This window comes from Ipomoea triloba, chromosome 9, assembly GCF_003576645.1.
Source record: "Ipomoea triloba cultivar NCNSP0323 chromosome 9, ASM357664v1".
NCBI classification, from domain to species: Eukaryota; Viridiplantae; Streptophyta; class Magnoliopsida; order Solanales; family Convolvulaceae; genus Ipomoea; species Ipomoea triloba.
The window spans coordinates 28,592,870-28,614,286 of record NC_044924.1 but is presented as its reverse complement, the minus strand read 5'-3'; the positions used below and the strand labels follow the sequence as shown (position 1 = coordinate 28,614,286).

The 21,417-nt window shown below is 32.8% G+C and overlaps 1 protein-coding gene, 1 long non-coding RNA gene and 1 other non-coding gene across 3 annotated transcripts; all 3 read left to right on the top strand.

Moving 5' to 3' along the window:
- The first annotated feature begins 574 nt into the window (after window positions 1-574).
- Window positions 575-9,719, top strand: LOC116029878. The gene is made up of 5 exons (XM_031271921.1): window positions 575-666; window positions 730-803; window positions 8,212-8,524; window positions 8,600-8,760; window positions 9,496-9,719. The coding sequence occupies exons 1-5, from the start codon at window positions 575-577 to the stop codon at window positions 9,546-9,548; spliced, it is 693 nt and encodes a 230-aa protein (XP_031127781.1). The 3' UTR covers window positions 9,549-9,719.
- A 152-nt stretch (window positions 9,720-9,871) lies between these two features.
- Window positions 9,872-10,677, top strand: LOC116029006. The gene is made up of 2 exons (XR_004100262.1): window positions 9,872-10,044; window positions 10,508-10,677. It is a non-coding gene; the product is annotated as an uncharacterized LOC116029006 (long non-coding RNA).
- Window positions 10,678-21,091: 10,414 nt separating this feature from the next.
- TRNAS-AGA lies at window positions 21,092-21,173 on the top strand. Its single transcript has one exon. It is a non-coding gene; the product is annotated as a tRNA-Ser (tRNA).
- Window positions 21,174-21,417: the final 244 nt, after the last annotated feature.

Here is a 21,417-nt window from a genome sequence, read left to right as displayed (position 1 = left end):
TTTTTTTTTTTTCATTTTTCTTTTTCTTCCTTTTTTTGTTCTCCCTCTCTCTCTCATGGTGGCACCTAAAAAACCACGAAAAAATTCAATGCTATTGTGGATAGTCTTAGAAGAAGTAATTCTCCAACATTGAAAATAGGAATTGATTTGAATTGTATAGCATAAAAGTTCTCTCTTATGAGAGGTGTAAATTGAATCTCAAAATGAGTCTGAAAAAACTTAGCTCGTGTGCACCCCGCGACCTATGCACATGAATGTCATCCGAAAATTAGCAGCTCGTGTGGGCTACATTTTATTAATTTTCCGGATTTTTTTTACCAACTATTGTCCACTTTGGGCTCGTATGCATCCCGCGGCCTATGCACACGAATGTCGTCTAAAAATTGACAGTTCATGCAAGCTACATTTTGTTAGTTTTTTGTGTCTTTAATTTTTCAACGATTGTCCACTTTGGGACGAGTTGGCGCCTACTTCTCAGTTGATATATACAGGGAAGTGGGCTCCATTTCTTGGGTACACTCTCCGATTGCACCTCTCAGTGTAACATTTTGGTCATACTAAAGCATTTGCCCGCATGGGCAGCTTAACTGGTCATAGGGTTGAAGTTTGGGAGAAGAGACCGGAGATTGAGTCTCACCAACGGCAATGTGGGAGCAACCTCTCAAAGTGAGGGGGATTTCTTGTGCGCAGTGAGCAAAGGTCTAACCTCTGTGTTCACATACTCCCCAGATACTTTGTCGGGCCGGGAGTTGGGGATTCAACCTTTTGGGAGAAGTGTAACATTTTGGAACAAGTTAGATATGGTCAGTTTAAGAATTAATTATAAATAATTTAGTAACCGTTGTTGTTATTCTCATAATTTATGACCATTATAGGGGTTATAATATACTCCGTAATTTTTATATCAGATTTAAATGTAATTTTAATGCTTTGATTTTATCATGCCCAATAAGTACTGTATTATTGGGTAGATAGGTAAGCATTCCCAAAAAAAAACAATTATATTTGTCTATTCCTAAAAATTTTGTCTGTACTCTTCCAAAAACTTATGCTCACACGCTCCTTAAAATTTCGTGTGTTCTACTTGTAGTCTTTGTTCACTGAGAGTGTTATATAATAATTGTGAATTCATTTTATGGTAAGAAATTGACGTTTCAACGCTTTTAGTACCATCGAAAAATAGCGAATTGATTTTTTTTTTAAGTGTGGTTTTCACACCACTTGAATTTTTCTTGAATTGATTCCGTATAATTAACCTTTGAAATTATTATTTTAAGAATTGTCTGTTCCTGATTGTATACTTTTATATATTGTTAGTTAAATCGACTTATTCAGTAACATAAATAAATAAGAACACGTATGTTGATGTAATTTTAATCAATTTTTAAGTTGATTGAAAGAAAAAAATTGTTTCACTTAAGTTGATTTATGTTTTTGTCATATGTGAAAGAGAATGATTGATATTAATTTTAGATCAAGAAAAAAGTAAGTATACTGTTATAAAATTTCTAAAAATAAGCTGATTGCTACTGCTTGAAGTTGTGAATATTAAATTCGAAAGTTCTTATTTTAAGCTATGAATATTAAATTTAGAGAAAATGACTAATTTTGAGCAAGGGTGAGTAGTTGAAGTGTATGGTGGCAGAGTTGACACGACACACCAAACAATGCGTTAAACTAGGAAATTAAATGAATGATATGTGCACAGTCTCCACCTACGGCTTACCCAAAAGCTTTCAATCAAAATGTATCCAACATAATTGGAGTAAATGTTAAATTAAACCAGACAAGTTACCAATAATATTCACCCTGTGATAAATTGTTACCCAATATTAGGTTTATTGGTAAAATAAAAAACTACACTTTAATAAATTTTCGTATCTTGTAATAATTTTAATCAAATTCTTTTATTTATTTAAAAGTTTAGTATGAAAACTTTAAATGTTAGTGTAATTTTGTGTAGCTTATTTTAGAACTGATTTATTTGTGTAGCTTATTTTAGAACTTCTTATTTTAACCTAAAAGGAAAAATGGTCAAATACACCCAGAAACTTTATACAAAAGTGTAATTAAACTCTTCAACTTTAAAAATGTGTAATTAACCACTTCAACTTCACAAAATCAATTAAATAAGTCCATTTTGTCGGTAACCAATAGGTTATTTGTAACTATTCCGCCGTTGACTGTCATCACCTGCTGTTGACCGCCATCCTAGATAGTAATTCAAAAAAAAAAGACCATTGAGATTGAAAACAGTCGCGGCTACCAGTTTGTTGCCTCTTTCTTCAAGTTCGTTGTAAGTCGCCTTCTTAAACTAAGAAGGCGGCGACCATCATCACCTTCTTCTTGGAGAAGGAGGCGGCGCTTGGTAGTATTTAATTCTTACTCAATGAATTCCTCCATCATTCACTATATTGAGTAAGAATTGAATAGTTGATGATCTTATTGAGTAAAAATATAATAGTTGAGGATCTTTTTAAATAAAAATTGAATATTTTATGAAGACTTAATTTAATAGCATTGATATTTGATGGCTAATTTGTGAATTACGACATAATCAATGTATGATTTTTAGTATTAACTCCGGTTTAAGATATATAACTATTAGAATAATGGTGAATTACATCCATTATAATATGGGGCAAATTATTATGTGACCATAAAAAAGTACATTTTTAATATATTAAAAGTATACTGAATGTACATTATACAAAATAATGTACTTTCTCTGAATATAAAATAAATTTTAATATACTAAAAGTACATTATTTGTGTATTGAATATACATTATTTAATAGTAAACAAAATAATCCATTTTTAGTACTCAAATAATGTAATTTCAAATAATATACTTTATGTATATAAATAGGGTAATTCTATTTGTACCACCCTAAATTCTATTTACACCACCACCCTTTAATAGGTTTGATAGCTTTATAGGTTGTGTAAATAGAATTTGCTAGCTATACGCACCACCTTCATTAAAGTTAGTCAAACATTATGTTTTTTATTTAAAATATTTATTATTTATTATTTATTTTAAATTGTGATAGTATAATAATTTTGTCTGTAATATTTTAAATTAGTTATTTAAAATATTTATTATTTATTTTTATTTCAAATTGTGATGGAATAATAATTTTATCTATAATAATTTTTAATTATTTTCTGTAGTATCTAACATTTAATAAATGTTAATGATAAAATTATTATTTTTTATTCTAATATTGTTTATAATTCAAATTTTTTGTATGCATTATTTTACCTTATTATAAAAATACAATAAATTAATTTGAATCGCTAAAAACTATAAAAACACATTAACATCACAATAAAATATAAAAAGAAAATTTCATTCCATTTCAATCCAATATAACATTCTCATTAGTACAATTAGAGCGTACATGCTCACTGCAACTATTGATTCGATTCACATATGGAGTAATCCATGCATCTGCACAATCATATTTAAAATAAGTGCATTGTTGAGCAACAGCAGGCATTGGGTACCTTCCTGTCAATGTTACCTTACCGTAATGATTATGGAGTAATTCGTGATTTTTTTAGGCCCTGTTTGGTAAATGGTTGTTGGCTGATTGGGTTGGCTGTTTGGGTTAGAATGTATGATTTGTTGATAATATTCTCTGATTGTAGAAAATTGTTTGATAAATTAGCTGTCATGATAGCTGTTTGGTATAATTTCTTTTCACAAAAAGCTAATTTAAAAGGCTACTTTGAGTAGCCTTTTGAATTTTAGCATTTTAAAGTTACAAAAAACTTATTAACCAAACAACTAATAGTAGTAGGCTGATTATTTACCAAACAGGGCCTTAATGTTTTTATTTTTAAAATTTTAAATAATCATTTAATTTAATTTTATTAAAATAATATTTCTAATTCCAATACCTTAAAAAAAAAAAAAAAACTCTAATTCCACTACCTAATTTTTTGTGTAATTAAATTACATTTGACCATGATGGTGTAAATAGCCATGTTTACACCCTAATTGCTATTTATACCATCTATGAAATTACTGAAATTTGTAATCTTTTTAAAATTCTAAATTTATTTACACCCAAATTAAAGTAGTACAAATAACAATATTCTATAAATAATGTAATTTTTATTTATGGTGCACCGAATAATGTTCCATAATACGGGAATAAATGAATAAATTGAGAATGATATATGCGCATGTGGATAGCCCAATCAATTTTTGCGCAAGGTGAGTAGTTGAATTGTATGGTGTTAGAGTTGGCACGACCCACAAAAGTATATGCGGTGATACATTAAAGTAATGCATGCTTTACACTGATTGCAAAATCCAGCATCCACCTACGACCTACCTAAGAATTGAAACTTTTGTCTGTACGGCTTAGCTCCCTGATAACCATTAACCAGAGATTAATGTTAAAAATTTGATAATTTGATAATGATATTGTTGGAATTATATTTAAAATACGCAAATTTCTTGTACGTATGGATATTTAACTGTTGTGGAAAGTCCTTGGGATTGTGGATTTAATTTTTGGGGACAAGAATTGAAGCTTATATTCAAAACGTATCCAATATAATTGCGGTAAATGCGAGCCTAGACAAGTTACCAATAATATATACATACACTGTAATAACTTGTTACCCAATATTAGGTTTATTGGTGCAAAGTGCAAACAATTATATTTTCATAATTTTTTGTATTTTGAAATAATTTTAATCAAATTCTTTAATAAGTTTAAAATTTTTGTATGAAAATTTGAAATGTTAGTGTAATTTTAATCAATATTTAAGTAGATTAAAAAAATTGGTTTGACTTAAACTAATTTATGTGTTTCCATACGTGAAAGACAATGATTAATAGTGATTCAAATTGAGATGATTATCGAAATATTGTGTTTAAATTACACAATTAATTATTATAACATAACTTGTTAGATGATTAATTTATATTAAACTAATAATCTAGATTATTTATGAATAATGTTAAACACCCTTTCTGACGTGACATTATCTAATTGTGTTATTTAATACGGAGTATTTGATTAAAAATATGTGCACTTCCCACTGAGATTCAAATCTTGACTTCCCATATGAGATAGCCACTAGACCAAATTCCATTGTCATCATTACAACTATTTTAAAAAAATCATTTGAAATCGTAGAAAATTAAAAATTAAACTTGTTACTTTTTGTCCGAAGGAGGTAATTAATCAAGTGTGCATGTGGATCATGATTCTTGTATCTAAAGATCACGAATTTGATTTTTGTCAACAACCTTTCGGTCGTTGAGTTCATTGCATGCTCGCATGAGATTTTCCTAGTGTGATTTACCTCTTTTGCAATCTTGTGCAATACACATGCCTCATTTAATTAAGACGGTCTTACATACACCAGACTTATTTGTTCTCAATTCCAACTGTTACATGCATGTTTCCTTGATGTTCACCATGACCAATAACTAACTCACTGTCTCCATCATGCCTATAGGAAACATGGTTGTATCACTATATCACCAACTCGACAATCCAGCACATTATTTGCTTACCATGAAAATTACATAAACCCAATCTTGTGGTAGAAAATGACAGCCTAATAACCTTTTTGTCATTGAATTCTCCGCAACAAAAATATCTTAATCATAGTAATTCACTTGTTTTAAACTTTATAATCGAGCGAAAATGACCTATAAGTTTATATTATAAAATTATAACCAAATCACATAAATTAGCCTAATACCAACCAATTGGACCAGTATATCATTTTTTACCATGAAAATTACATAAACCCAATCTTATGGTAAATGACAAAGTAATATCCCTTTCGGCATTGAATCCTCCATGACAAAAATACACTCAAACACCAAAAAGCCAAAGTTAACTCTGTTACAATGTAATATCTAGCAACAGTTGCCTCCAACCTACTGAAGCACAAAGAGTAAGGCTCGAACCACTCCCATCATCCATGTGAGAATGTAAACCGAGACACCAGGTGCCAATAGACCACAAAGTCTTTGACCCTTAATTTCTATTTAACTACAAGAGAAGTATGTATGTATCTAAATTGTAATCAATCTTTATATACGAAGGTAAGCCTTACCAACTATTATTAGCTATAATCATTTTGAATATGTAGTTAACAACTATTCCGTACTTACTAAACCCTACTTTAATTTAATTTGTTCAAAAATCAATATTATCATAGTATAATAATTGGGATTTATTTGCTTTGAAAGAGGTGACTATGTGCGTGGAGCATAATTCTTATATTTGAAAGTAACGAGTTCGATTTTACTAACACCCTCATGGTCGAGCCATTGCACAAGGTCTTCCTAGTTCCATTAACTTTTTTATTTGATTTGCACGTTATTACACAACAACGAAATAATAAAAGTCATTACACAAAATAATTAGGCCACTGAAATTAAATTAGGTGATTTCTGAGCTCGTACGTCTAGTTAACTGTGTGATGATAATAGCTCTAGTGCAAACGTAACAATAACTACTATCGACACTTGTAAGAGACACGTTGGACCGCTCCATTGATCTTCCAATATTTATTGAATTTGGCTAATTGAGTTAGGCCAACTATCAATATACAATATTACAATCAAGCTTTAATTGACATATATAACTACTATAAAGACAAGAGGATATATTAAATTTAAGAAAAAATTAATAGTTTTCATCCATCAATTGTGATCAAAGTGTAGATTTAATTTGTTACAAATTTGGTTTCTTATAACTAAATTTAATTTGCCACTAAAATGTCACATAATAAAGTGACTGGTTTGGTCCTAACCTAACATGCCTCATACTCTCATACATTCACCATATGTTAAAATGATTTTTTGAATGAAAGGGTTTAAAAATTGAAAAGTTAATCATCACACACTATTTTAGGGTCCGTTTGGAAACTTGGAAAATGAAGTTATTTTTCAAATTTTTCAGTGTTTGAGTACTAAAGCAAAATAAAGTCAAAAGAAAATATTCATTCTGGTCAACATAAAAAATGCCTAATTTGAGAGCAAATGTCTTCCTAAATTTTTAGTTGGGAGACCTTTTTTGGATTCTTTATTTTTAGTTTCTCTTTTCTCTTATATCTCTACAAGCTAGTTTTTGAATTATAACCACTACACCATCACGACCACATCATCATCACCACCACACTACCATGTACTACCACCACCAACGCTACGGTGCCACCACCACAACCACTACTAGCACCACCATTTATTTATTTATTTATTTATTTATTATTATTATTATTTTATAACAAATAATATGTTCATTTTTCAAAAAAAAAAATGAACTAAATAGAAAAAAACTACAATTTAAAGATTCATTTTCGATTTTTTTTTTCAGGGTTTAGAAACCAACCGTTAATGAATTGAAAATTAAAGAAGAAGCAAAACATTAAGTAAAAAAAAATGATTACAATATTAATAAAATTTGTAAAAATAAGTTGATGATTGGGTGTAATTAACTAATTACCTCTAACCAGCTTCACTCCTTATCTAAAGAAAGTGTATTAAATTTGAATTGAAATATTTACTTGAAGTTCTGAATATTAAATTTGAAATCTCCTACTCTAAGTTTTGAGTATTAAATTTGAAAGCTTTTGTTCAAAGCTATGTTGCTAGATTATAAAATCTTTAACTATGACACTAGATGCGAAGTTTTATATAATAATAAATAATAATAATAAGACAAAAACTTCTGTGAGATTGTCTCACGGATCAGGATCCATGAGACGGGTGGGATCAAGATCAAATGTAGTAATACTGATACTAGAAAATGTAATACTAATAAGGAATGAAATGCTTATTACTTATATGAAAAATGTAATACTTTTATATTTTGATTTAAAAGTATTACATTTTTGCCAAAAGTATAACATTTTTCCTTATAAATAACATATACTTGTCAACATTACTTATAAGGGAAAATGTAATATTTTTATATCAAAATGTAAGACACTGCTTAAAAATATCGATTTTCCGACCTCATTTCCGACCACCTAAATATTTGGTCACAAAAGTAATTTTTTTTAATTTTTCCGTCGAACAACTGCGTTGGTCGGAAAGTGGTCGGAATTTCCGACCACTATATACATAGTGGTCGGGAATTTTTCAGCCGGTTTAAAATTTAAAATTAGTCGTTTTTTTCCGACCATCTTTAGAGGTCGGAAATTACTTTTATATATATAATGCTATAGAGACTTCGGAAAAAAAAAAGCGTTCCCCACTCAGACTCCATCGCCGTCGCACCCGCTGCTCAGACTCCATTGCCGCCGCACCCGCTACTCAGACTCCGTCGGCTTTCTCGTTGCAACTCTATCACCATACCTCCATCAACTTCGTTGCCCACAATAGAGCTTGGTCAAAAGAGGTTTTCGCCCATAGCAGCGCCCACTGTCTTCACCTTCGCAGCCGCTCATCGCCGTCGCCGGTGCTCATCGCTGTTTGCTTGTTTTCCGTCATCTTCGACATCGTTGCTATTTCTCGTCAACTGTGCCTTATTTGCTACAGGTTAGATCTATTCCTAATTCCATTTTTCTCTAAATCTTAAACCCTAATCCCAAATCCCTATTTCCTTTTATCAAGGGAATATAAGCAGCATAAAAGGGGGATTAAGGCTGCAGAGAATGGATTATCAACGGTGGTGAGCTTCGGAGCATTAGCACAAGCTGGGGGTGGTGAGCTTCGGCGGTGGTCCTCTGATCTTGGATTTGTCCTAACGTGCAATCAATTTCTTAAAACCACAGGTGCAATTCTCTTGAAACTCAAAAGCACTTTGAATAGTTCATCTATTTGCAGGTTAGATTAATATCTTTAGTGTTATATTTTATACTTTATACTTCTTTCTGTAGTAAAATTATTCTAGATGGTTGATTGGATGTTGTCTTTTTGGAGTTATGTTGAAGTTCCATCACACAGCAATTCATGTTATCTAAGTATAAAACCTTCTGTGTGAAAAACATCTTGGCATATGTTTTAACTATTAAGGAGACATAATATGAACATGGAGGTTGTCCATTACTGCTTTAAAGACTGCAACTTGCCTGTATTCAAGCTATGTGAAGAATGGTTTGAAAGTGTTAGGATGTAAAACGAATAACCTCTATTTTGCCTTCAGTTTTTTTGCATGGGGTTCATTTGGATTGAGAAATTGAGACTTGCCCTTTTACTCTATGCTAAGAATTCTGCATTGTTTTTTAGACAGTTTTCCTTTGGAGATTTTCTATGTTTCTTTGATCAATAACAGGGAAGTGGCTCTTTTGGTGTCATTAACATGTTATTTTCTTAGATATCGGCCTAGCTTGTGCACCAAATATTCCCCGTTATGCAATCAGGAAATAAAGCAGTTGGTATAATGAAGGCTGGCTAGACCTTTACCATTGAACCTATGATCAATGCAGGGTAGTTGCTTAAATTACTCTAGTGGTGTGCGATGTCGTTTGGTACATAGCACTGTGTTTCTCATGTAACATGTGCACCAGGTGTTTGGTGTGACAGGATGTGGCCTGGTGGATGGACAACTGTAACAGAGTAACAACAGATGGAAAACGTAGTGCTCAGTTTGAACACACATTGTTGCTCATATAGGAATCATTGTAATTCAGTTGACTTTTGCAGATATCTGCACTTGATGGTGAAACTGATCTCAAGACAAGGGTAGTGACCCCTGCTTGTATTGGAATTGATTCAGATTTATTGCACAAAATTAAGGCAAGTATACTATTTATAATAAAGAAAATATGCATTAGCATATGCAAAACTCAGTTAATATATATAGGTCTCTTGTGTGTGTCTGTGTGTGTGTATCTATATATTATACATGTATGTATGTTTTCAATTGCATCTTTCTTTTTTAGGATGTGATTGAGTGTCTCAACCCAGATAAAGATATCAGAAGATTTGATGCAAATTTGAGATTGTTTCTCCATTTCTTGATAATGATAAATGTCCCTTGACTACAAACAATATAATACTTCAATCATGCTACTTAAGGAACACAGAATGGGCTTGTGGGGTTGCTGTTTATACAGGTATGTTTCCATCTAAGAATGTCTATTGATGCTAGCCACCTGCTATTTGTTCCAATTGCTATATTATTTATAGTTGGAGCACAGCCAATTGGAGCTTTTTCTTTTTATTTTTATTTTTCTTGAATTGAGGGTGCCACTTTCATTTGTGTAAATTTTGAAGGTGTATCCCTAATAATAATTTCTCATAAGACTTGTACTCATTTAGCAAAAAGATAATCAACTTTCTTAGTTGCCATAGAGATTACATTTTTTATATTTTTTTTATTTTAGTTGACAAGGTGATTGGAATCATTTGAAATATTTTGAATGACAAATTTGCTAGATTGACATTCTGGACTGGTGAATCTGACTTACTTGTAAATCTGCATAACCAGCTGCTAGGTGCATTGATTTTCTGAATAAAGTTTATTGCATATAAAAAGATAAATAATGCTTTGTCTTTCTTTGCCTGTTTCTATTCCAGGAAATGAAATGAAACAAAACTGGGCATAAGTAGGGGCCAACCTGGATGCAAAGAGATGGATAATCGCACTACTTTATCTTGTTTGCTACTCTATTGAGGATTTAAAGGGCCTAGCAGAGGATTTGAAAAGCATTAATCTAGCCAATGAAATATAATTTTTTTTTGTTTTACAGGGTTACTTTCCGACCACCAAAAGTCCCAAAAGTGGTGGTCGGAATTTTTTATTTTATGGGTCGGCTGTTTCTCGGAAAACTACGCACAACACTTTCTAAACTGACGACCAATTCTTTCCGACCACTTTACAATGGTGGACGCTATTTCCGACAACTTCATGTGGTGGTCGGAAATTCCGAGGGTGATTTTTCCGAACCCCAAATTGGTCGGAAAAGTGGTCGGAACAATGGTTTCCGACCATATTTTGGCAATTTCCGACCACTTTTGGGTGGTCGGAAAATTGATAATTTCCAGCAGTGAGAGTATTATATTTGTCCTCAAAAGTATTACTACCTCCGTCCCATTTTGGTTGTCTGGTTTGTTTGAAGTTATTTTTAATCTAGTTTAGCATTAATATATAAAATTTATATATATAGAAACTACATTAAAAGTACTATTAAACACAAAAAATTAAATTTAAAAATAATAAAAAATTACTAAAGAAAATAAGCAATGAAGAAAGAGTTGGTTTGCCCGATGAATAGTAAATATGACAGGTAAAATGGGACAGAAGGAGTACATTTTATAAGTAACAAACACTTTATTTCTAATTAGTATTACATTTTTCAGTATAAATATTATATTTTCATATTGTCCCGACCCAGCCCACCCGTCTCACGGATAAGGATCCGTGCAGTGAGATGGTCTCGCACAAGTGTGACCATAATAATAATACTCCCTCTGTGTCATTTTACCTGTCTTATTTACTATTCATTGGTCAAACCAACTCTTCCTTCTTTGTTTATTTTCTTTAGTAATTTTTTATTATTTTTAAATTTAATTTTTTGTGTTTAATAGTACTTTTAATGTAGTTTCCAAATATATAAATTTTATATATTAATGCTAAACTTAATAATATGAAAAATTGGATTAAAAATTACTTCAGTCAAGCCTCGTTAAATGAATCAGACAACCATTTTGGGACGGAGGTAGTAATAATAATAATGTTTTTATGTTGAGAATTAAGGCATGTCCATTTTAAATAAAAAGGGCAACAACAAATATCATCTTTTGAACATGTATTTAAGATAACTAAAGTAGGTCAAGTGCTTAACTTTGCATTTGGAAGCTTTGACACTAAAAATAAATTTTCAAGTACAGTTTTTGTAGACCAATTTGACAAGAGACAATTCAAGTTGATTCTGTGATCAATGGATCATTTTTTTTGGCTCAAAATCTGTTGTGTCTAAATCTCATTGGGGAAAGTCCTCAATGCATATCCCCTCTAAAAATATTATCATATCGTGCTCTCTGATTCTGAGTCTGACTCACCTATGAAAGATTCAAACGTGGTAATTAAGCCTTGTTTCTGTGAAATATGATATTGAAATAATTCTAGGGGTTCCCCCGGCCTGTTTATTGTGAAAAATCAATTCTTGCTGCTAATGAAGTAATTAATCACCTTGAAAAATCGCATGATTACATTTATTGATCAATTCTTGATGACTGGAAAGCTGATTCACCAGATACTCAAGCCAAAAAACAGAAAAAGAAAGATAAAGAATGAAGTCAATAGTTGAACCGTGGACCAGGGTTTATATTACAGAACCAGGAGTAGGCGTTATTGGCCGGAGTAGGCGTTCAAGCAATTGTTATACCATGAACCAGGGTTCATATTACATTGTGAACCTGATATTTCATACAAAAGTTTTGTATCTTCAGTGAACACATTTTGTACCTATAGTTAACACATATAAACAAATAACTAGATAATTGTTGACACATAATATGACAGCTACATGTACAGAAACTATCAACTATAGGTATATAATGGTCAACTACAGATACAGAATCTGTAAATTATTTTTGGACCAGGATTTACAATGCAAGGTAAACCTTGGTATATGGTATAATTTGCCGCGTTCAAGTACCACCACAGTCGAAATTGAAGTAGGTTTTTCGAAGACACATGTTTTGAAGACTGATAGTTTGATAGTTGGGTCAAAATGTTTTGAAGACTGTTAGTTTGATAGTTGTGTCTTCTTGACAATGCTTTTTAAATTTCCTCGTGTTTTTGTCGTCTTGATTATCTGTAGGTGTTTAGAACCCGGCCTTAAAAAAGAAAACTTTCCTTTTATAATATTAATTTTTTTTTTACTATATAACCTACCAATTTTGGGATTTACAAACCCAAAAATGGAGATTGGATCCAATTTTATTTGTATCGAGTTGAAAATTTACCTAAAATTATATCAATGTTTTACAATTATATGAAAGTAGCTCAAATGCACCGCCGTGAGCTCCCATGCGATCGTGTGGCTGCATCTGTATCGTCTGATTGGATTAATCTAATGGTCAATTGCAGTTCGCGTATGTTAAGTGGGGCGTTATGGTAATTTTAGTATCTATATTACGTGAATTGAAATGATGCATTTTAGTAAATGGTGTGGTGCGTTTTAATACATGATGTTGTGCGTTTTATTACGTAAGTTGGTACATTAACTGTGTTGTGGAATGAAGTGTTTTAATCCACCCTCTGGTATATTTTCATACGTAGAATGATGTGTAATTGTGTTGTGGAATGGTGTGTTTTAATTCGTCCTTTTGTGCATTTTAGTACTTAGAATGGTGTCTATTTTAACATGTGTTTTCTAATAAGTGTTGATAAGAGCATATTTGATCATATTTTTACCCCATATTTAAATTCATTTCTATATCTAATTATTAATATTATGTTTATAATAATATTGAATTTCTTCATTGTGATAAATAATTACAATTTGACCAAAGATGATGAAGATTTGATATTTTAGCATAATATTAATGTTAGGTAGTGGCAATTCTAATCTTATTGTGTGTGTATATTTAATTGCCACCTAATTGTTTTATTTGCCAAAAGTGGCGTAGGAATGAAGTGATAGTGTGTTGATGGAGCACAAAAGACAATTAAAACATGAGATAGTGGGGTGAGCTTGAAGACAAAATAAAGTATTGGAAAGTGGAAAGCAAACAGATGAGCAAAATGCCTGAATCAAGGATGGTGGAATATTTTCTGGCGGAGAACAAAGAAGCAGGAATTCCGGATCTCCACTGATCACTTTCGACGCGTCGAAAGTCCAAAAATTGGACCAGAATGCAACACTGCCTCCTTTCGACGCGTTGAGACCAATTCTCGACGCGTCGAGAATCCAGCCCGCGGCGCGAATCAACTTTGTAAAATTTCAGTTTTGCCCTTGCCTTTGTCCACCTATAAATACCTCTCATTTCTCCATTCTTCAATATCCAATTTTCAGAATTAGATTAGTCCCTTTTCTCTCTTTAATCCTTTTCTACTCCTTTCAAAATGTAGCCTCCAAGTGAGGATTGTTTAGTAGTGTAGGAGTAGTTTATGATTTATTTTGTAATAAGAAGAGAGATGATGCAAGATTAGGAGCTTCAACCGTTGGACCGAGGAGAAAGCGATGAGAATTTCTTTCCCTTCTTTCCTTAATTTATCTTGAATTAATCTTGTATCTAGATGCTTGTTCTTAATTTATTTATATTTGGATTTTGGATTATGTTTATGTCTAGATTGTTGTTTGTTCTTATTTATTATGAATTGTTAGTTTAGCTTCTATGAGTTGTTGTGTGCAAGACTTATTCTTGAAAGTATGTGATTAATGGATCCAATTGCATGCTTGTTTGTTGTTGTGTCACGATGAGAATCGGGCATGGCTAGAACACTCTTGCCACACCTATTGATTATACAATGCGAGAGCTTAATAAATTATAGGGGGATTTCTCGGCTAATCTTCGGTTCCTTCATAAATTATAGGGGGATTTCTCGGCTAATCTTCGGTTCCTTCACCGATTATAGGGGGATTTCTCGGCTAATCTTCGGTTCCTTCACCGCGAGAGCGGGTTGGAATTGGCTAATCTTCGGTTCCTTCACCGCGAGAGCGGGTTGGAATTTAGAAGTTAGCCAAAACGGTTCCTTCTCTAGTGACAGCGGGTTGGAATCTAGAGGTTAGTTTAGGCTACCTCCTCACAACTTGTAGGATTAACTTGGGTTTGGGCATGTTGATTTGCTTAGGATCTTTAAAACGAGCCTTGCTTGTATACTACGAGAGTAGATAACTTGCGGTTTGGCACACTCGGGTAGATCACGAGAGTGGCACCGGGGACTTTAGTGCATTTCCTCCATTCACAAGGGATAGAACTTCTTTTCTACATTTGTTTGACACATGATGGACATTTACCCGATCCATATCCTTACCTATGTTGCATCTTATATATCACTCTTCATTTGTTGCATTTATTTTTGTTATTTAGTTTTAATGTTAAAACCATGTTATTACTAAACTAGCTTCACAAGAATCAATCCGAGTTAGTGCTTGACCAACCATTCCCTGTGGATCGATAACCCCGGAATACTCCGGGTATTTGCGTGTACCTAAAAGCTACAACCAAGTGTAATAGTGCATGTTTATAACCTGGGATGAAGATTTTCAATTAGTGGAATTGTGCATTTTAACACACGTTGTGGTGCATTTTAATATGTAGAATGGTGCATATTTTAGCACATGTTTTCTAATATGTGTAAATAGTACATGTTTATAATCTGACATGAGGCACGTTGTGGTGCATTTTAATACGTATGCGTTTTATTACGTATATTGATGGATTTTAAGTGAATAATTGCATTTGGTTATAGTGTGGAATGATGTGTTTTGTCTGTCCTCTGGTGCATTTTAGTACGTAGAATGATGTGTATTTTACCACATATATATTGCGTGTTGATTTGATGACTTGCTGTAATCTAATGGCGGAAAAATAGACGCACGACCACACCTAAAGACCAGGTCGCACATGAATTCTACTCCAATTATATATCTATTTATATGTGCCTATATAGTGTAAGTGTCTGTTAAAAAAATCAATTGTAATGAAAAACTATGAGAATTTCAGTTGCAAAAACAAATTTATAGTTGAATTCACAATAAAAGAAAATTATTTTTAAGTTTTATATAAACGTTGCAAAATTGCAAAAAGAAAATTGCAACCAAAATAATTCCATTGCACAGTCTGCAATGGAACAATTCCATTGCGAAGTTTGCAATAGACAAAATTTTCAACAAAATTAGTCTTATTGCAATTTCGTTGCAATGAATTTGCAACAAAATTTAAGGAATTGCAATTCTAACTTTTCATACTGTGCATTTTAGTACAGTTTATTATGTAATTAACACTTCTATTATTATTGTTATTATTATTATTATTATAAATTACATGTTAAAGATGATTATAATAACACTTCTATAATTTTTTTTTTTTTGACTTTGACTTGGCAAGTTGGCATATTACGAAAGAAGCTTGATTGGACAATGAAGTTACACATAGCGCTATTAACGAACCGAACATAAACGAACGAAGGCTGTTTGTGTTCGTTTGTTAAGGATTTTGAGGTGTTCGTCTTCGTGTTCGTTTGTTAAGATTTTTGAAAATTCTGTTCGTGTTCGTTTGTTAAGCGTTCGTTAGTGTTCATTAACGTTCGCGAACACGTTCACGAACGTCTTCGCAAACATTAACAAACACATTCACAAACATGTTCATTTACGTTCATGAACACATTCGTGAACACTTAATAACCAAACACATGCACATGTTCATGTGTGTGTGTGTATGTGTGTGTGTGTGTGTGAGAGTAAACATATTCGCGAACATTATCAAACGAACACTAAACGAGCTTGTTCGCGAACACTACTAAACGAACACAAACGAGCTTGTTCAGGAACACTACTAAATGAACATAAACGAGCTTGTTCACGAACACTACTAAACGAACACAAACGAGCTTGTTCGCGAACACTTAGCAAACGAGCTTACCACTGTTCAGACTCTGTTCATTTTTTAACTGAGCTCTAAATTTTGTTTGTTAATGTTCGTTTACCTTAATAAACGAACATAAACGAACACTTACCAATTAAGCTCGAACACGAGTAGTTTGTCGAAGGCTCTGTTCGCTAACAGCCCTAGTTACACATACATTTTCCATATGCATGTGTGGACTACGCAATAGAACAAAGTAAATGCATACAACACTACCATACACACATTTATGAAAGCATTATCAGAAGTCTAATTAGCATTGAAATTCCAGACATGGGAAACTAAGGTCACATACATTTTTCCATGCCCGTAGAGTACGCATTACAAATCAACCAAGTCAATGCATGCAAAGACTATTAACAACCGATTTGGTCGATCGGAGTGATTTATAATTTCACTCTCACATAATTTTGAAGGCAAGCAATTTTCTTCGTTTGATTGGGGGATTGCAATTTCGTAAAATTGTAATTCCTTCATTTTCACGAAATTAAAATTACATGCCTCCCCTTGATATTTATAATTTCATAGAATTGCAATTTTCTCAAGATTCCATTGAGATAAAATTACCTTGGGTCATTTGTCTGTTCACATCTCCCTCGCATCACATATCTTCTTCTTTTATCTGGTTGTCATATCTTTTATAAAATCAATTGGTGATAAATATATGGATATTAACTATTTAATCGCATTCCTCTATGGTAAGTCACACAACGTCACGTCTCGAATCGAATAGGGTTTTACTTTGTCGACCTGGTCGATGCCCAACAATTATGACAATAAATTACTACATTAAAAATAATATAAAAATTACTATATCATAATTTATACAACAAATATTAAAAGTTTTCATGAATTAAAATGTGAGTTTATTACCGAAATGGTCCCTCGACTATTGCGAAATTACCAATTTGGTCCTCGACAATTTTTCGTGCCCAATTAAGTTCCTTGAGTTTAAAAAATTTAACCAATTTGGTCCTCTGTTTATTTTGCCGTCAAAATCGGGGACCAAATTGGTAATTTTGCTATAGTCAAGGGACCATTTCAGCTCTTTGCAAACACCTCCTGAGGTAGTCGGTCCATTGTTGATTATCTCAATGACATAAAGGCCATTGCCGATGATTTTGCTATCGCGCAGTGCTCGGTGCCCGATGAAGATCTTACGGTTCACATCCTTACTCAGATTGGTGAATAATACAACTCTGTTTTATCAGTCGTACGTGTCTGGGAGTCACCACCGTCACTCTTTGAGCTCTCTGAGATACTCACGAATCATGAGCGCATGTTAAAGGAAGCATATGAGTCTTGACAAAATGTTGGTGCCACTGCAAATGTTACTCAATGGTCCTCCAACAATGGACGGTCGTCTTAAGGTAACTCTTACGCAAATCGTCGCAATCGTAGTCAATTTGTGAATAATAATTCCCAACCACCGTGGCAAAATTACAACGACGGATGCCCCTCTCAGAATGGTTTGGTGTGTAAGTTTTGTAATATCCCCGGACATGAGGTACGTTATTGTCGTAAACTAGTCCGATTTTTGAAAGAAAATAACATATCTCATGTTCCGTCTGCGAGTTCTAGTCCGACCCCGTCTGTCAATATGTCCACCGCACAACCAATGCAGACACACCCATGGTTATTTGAGAGTGGTGCTTTTCACCATACCACGTCGAGCACTTCACCACTAAATTCTTTCAGCGGATATGGTGGTCTGGATGAGATACGTCTGGGTGATGGTAAGTGCCTTCCTATAACTCACATTGGTCATACTATCCTATCCACAGCATCTCAGCCTCTTTCTCTTAACAATGTTCTGTGCATTCCTAAGTTACCTAGGAATTTAGTGTCAGTTTCTCAATTATGCCACACTAACTCTATTTCAGTTGAATTCTTTTCTAATTTATTTCTTGTGAAGGATTGTCAAACCGGAGCACCACTGATGCGGGGGTAGAACATTAATGGTGTCTACTACGCTCCTACCTCACTTCTGCCTCAAGTCAATGCAACTAGTTTATTGTCTCTGTCTGATTGGCATCATCGTTTGGGCCACCCCTCTAATAAAGTACTTGGTCATGTTTTAAGTCATTGCACCAATGTTTCTAATTTTCCATTAAATAGTTTTCATTGTATTTCTTGCCACATTAATAAGAGTCACAAGACATAAAATTCTATGGTAAACTCTAGACCTCTAGAATTAATTTATACAGATGTTTGGAGTTCCTCTAAAAAATCAATTGATGATTATGCTTACTATGCTGTTTTTGTGGACCACTATACAAAATATATTTGGTTATACCCACTCAAAAAGAAGTCAGATGTGGCTCTTATTTTCCCGTAGTACAAAAGGCTAGTGGAAAATTATTTCAATAAAAAAATTATCTCAATCTTCTAAGATAATGGAGGTGAATTCATTAAAATTGTTCCTATATTTAATAGTGAAGGGATTTCTCACTTCACCACTCCCCCTCATACTCCTGAGCATAATGGAAAGGTTGAGCATCGTCATCGCCACATAGTTGAGACCGGTATGTCACTGTTACATTCTGCTTATTTACCTTTGTCTTTTTGGTCTCATGCGTTCCAAACTGCAGTTTATCTTATAAATCGGTTGCCTACACTTGTCTTGGATAATCAGCCTCCTTTTGTAGTTCTATATAAGTCTCAGCCCAATTATGCTAAGTTGCAGCTGTTTGGGTGTTCGGGTTTTCCCTGGTTAAAACCGTTCCGCTCTTATAAACTGGAGCCAAAGGCATCATCTTGTATTTTTTTTGGGTTACTCAAATTCACGATCTGCTTATAAATGTTATGAACCTAATACAAAAAGAACCTTTCTCTGCATACTTGTTAAATTTGTCCTAACCCAATTTCCCTACAAAATACTAAGTGTGAAAGACTCTGCAAATTCATCTTCTCACCTCCCAGGTATTGTTTGTCAGTTTGCTAATCTGCCTACACAACAAATCTGCTCTGGTTTCCGGCGAAAATCAGAGCCGCAACGACTTCTCTGGTTTCCGGCAGAAACTAGAGTAAAGACGGTTTTCTTGTTTTATTTTTTAATTTTATTTATAATAAATATTATTAGTTTATATATTTTTTTATATTTCTATATTTTAAATAAAATTATAAAAATATATAATTATACATTTTTGCTCATTTTCCACTCATTTAATTTTCTGAAAAATGAACCAAACACACGAAGACAGTTTTCCAGAATGCAACCAAAAACTGAAAATGAAATCATTTTCTGAAAAATAACTCATTTTTCATAAGTCATTTTCCTACTTTCCAAATACACCCTAGATCTTGTTCTAATTTGATTATTTAAATTTCTTTTGAGTTGTAAGGACTAAATGTGTTTGTCAAAAATCTTATAAATTAAAGGGGGAGATTCATGGTTAATAAAACGCTTTTCAAAATATTCTGAATTGGTTTTCAAAAAAAAAATAAAAAAATATTATGAATTGAAAGACTTATCCTCTAGATTGTTAAAGATTTTGGAATTAATTTTGGTACCACGACTTTTGAGGTTTTATCGCTTTTGATGCACAATTTTAAATTTTTTAATTTTAGTGTCTAACTTTGTTATTTTTATCAGCTTTGATCTATCTGGCCAAACTGGCAACGAAATGTTGCTGAATTTTATATTTTATTGGACAAAATCGTTATCGCAATAAAAGATATTCAATATCTAAACAAAAGAAAAATCATATTAAGAAGAAAAAAAGAGTTTATCAATCGTCGACGTTATAAATCCCATCAATTTGTGTCTAGTTTCTGCATGACTTCTCCACTATTTTCATCAATCAAACACCTATAACTATGATTTTACAGTGATTTTGTTTAGATATTGAATATGTTTCCTTGGGATGACGCTTTCACCCCTAGAAATATAAAATCTAGCAACATTTCACCGTCAATTTGACTGAAAAGATCAAAACTGATAAAAATAACAAAGTTAGGCATCAAAATTGAAAAATTTTAAAATTCAGCACCTAACGTGATAGAACTTCAAAAACCGTTAAACCAAAAGTGAAATTAGTTAAAGATTTTGGAACAAACCACTACTTTATAGTTTTCTTATTGTTGTGAAGTCCTTGGATGTTCGTAAAGCTCCTGGAATAGTAGATTCTAGTTCAAGACAAGAAGACCGTGTTGGATTGAGCAAGTTCAGAACCAAGTTCGATCTCTACACTATAAAATTTATATTTCACTAGCCTAATATCACTTATTCATAATTCTTTACAAGGTAATATATATTTTATTAAATTTTCAACTCAAAGAATCTAAACCCCACTACTCAATTATTATTGTGTGAACCATACTATCAAATAATGTAATTCACTATACAATTAATAATATACTTTTAGTATATTAAAAATTTATTATCGCTAAGGTCCACACAATTGAACCTATGACCCTCCATTTAAAATGATAACCAAAATGTCATCACACTACATGATAGTTAACTTTAAATATTTAATTAATTGCATAATGTTACAGTCTTAGGCATGGCAATCGAAAAGCATTATTATAGAAATCGGACGATAGAGTAAACGTGAATTAGTCGGTATGTCTGAGTGGTTAAGGAGACAGACTAGAAATCTGCTGGGCTCTGCCCGCGCAGGTTCAAGTCCTGCTGCCGACGATTTGACCTTTTTCCGATGGAAGATAAATTTGGCTTAGCTTGCAGAGAAAATTATAAGTTGGCTCCATTCTGATATAGCCTTTTCTGTTCATCAGAAAATTTAAGTTGGCTCCATTCCAATACCTTTTCTGTTTCTTCCTGATGAAGTTTTGGTTGGAGATGTCAAAATCCCTACCCTAGCTTTCTGCTCTGCCCTGTCTGTTACATAGTCACATTCTAGTTGGTTCATTGCGAGAGTACAAGC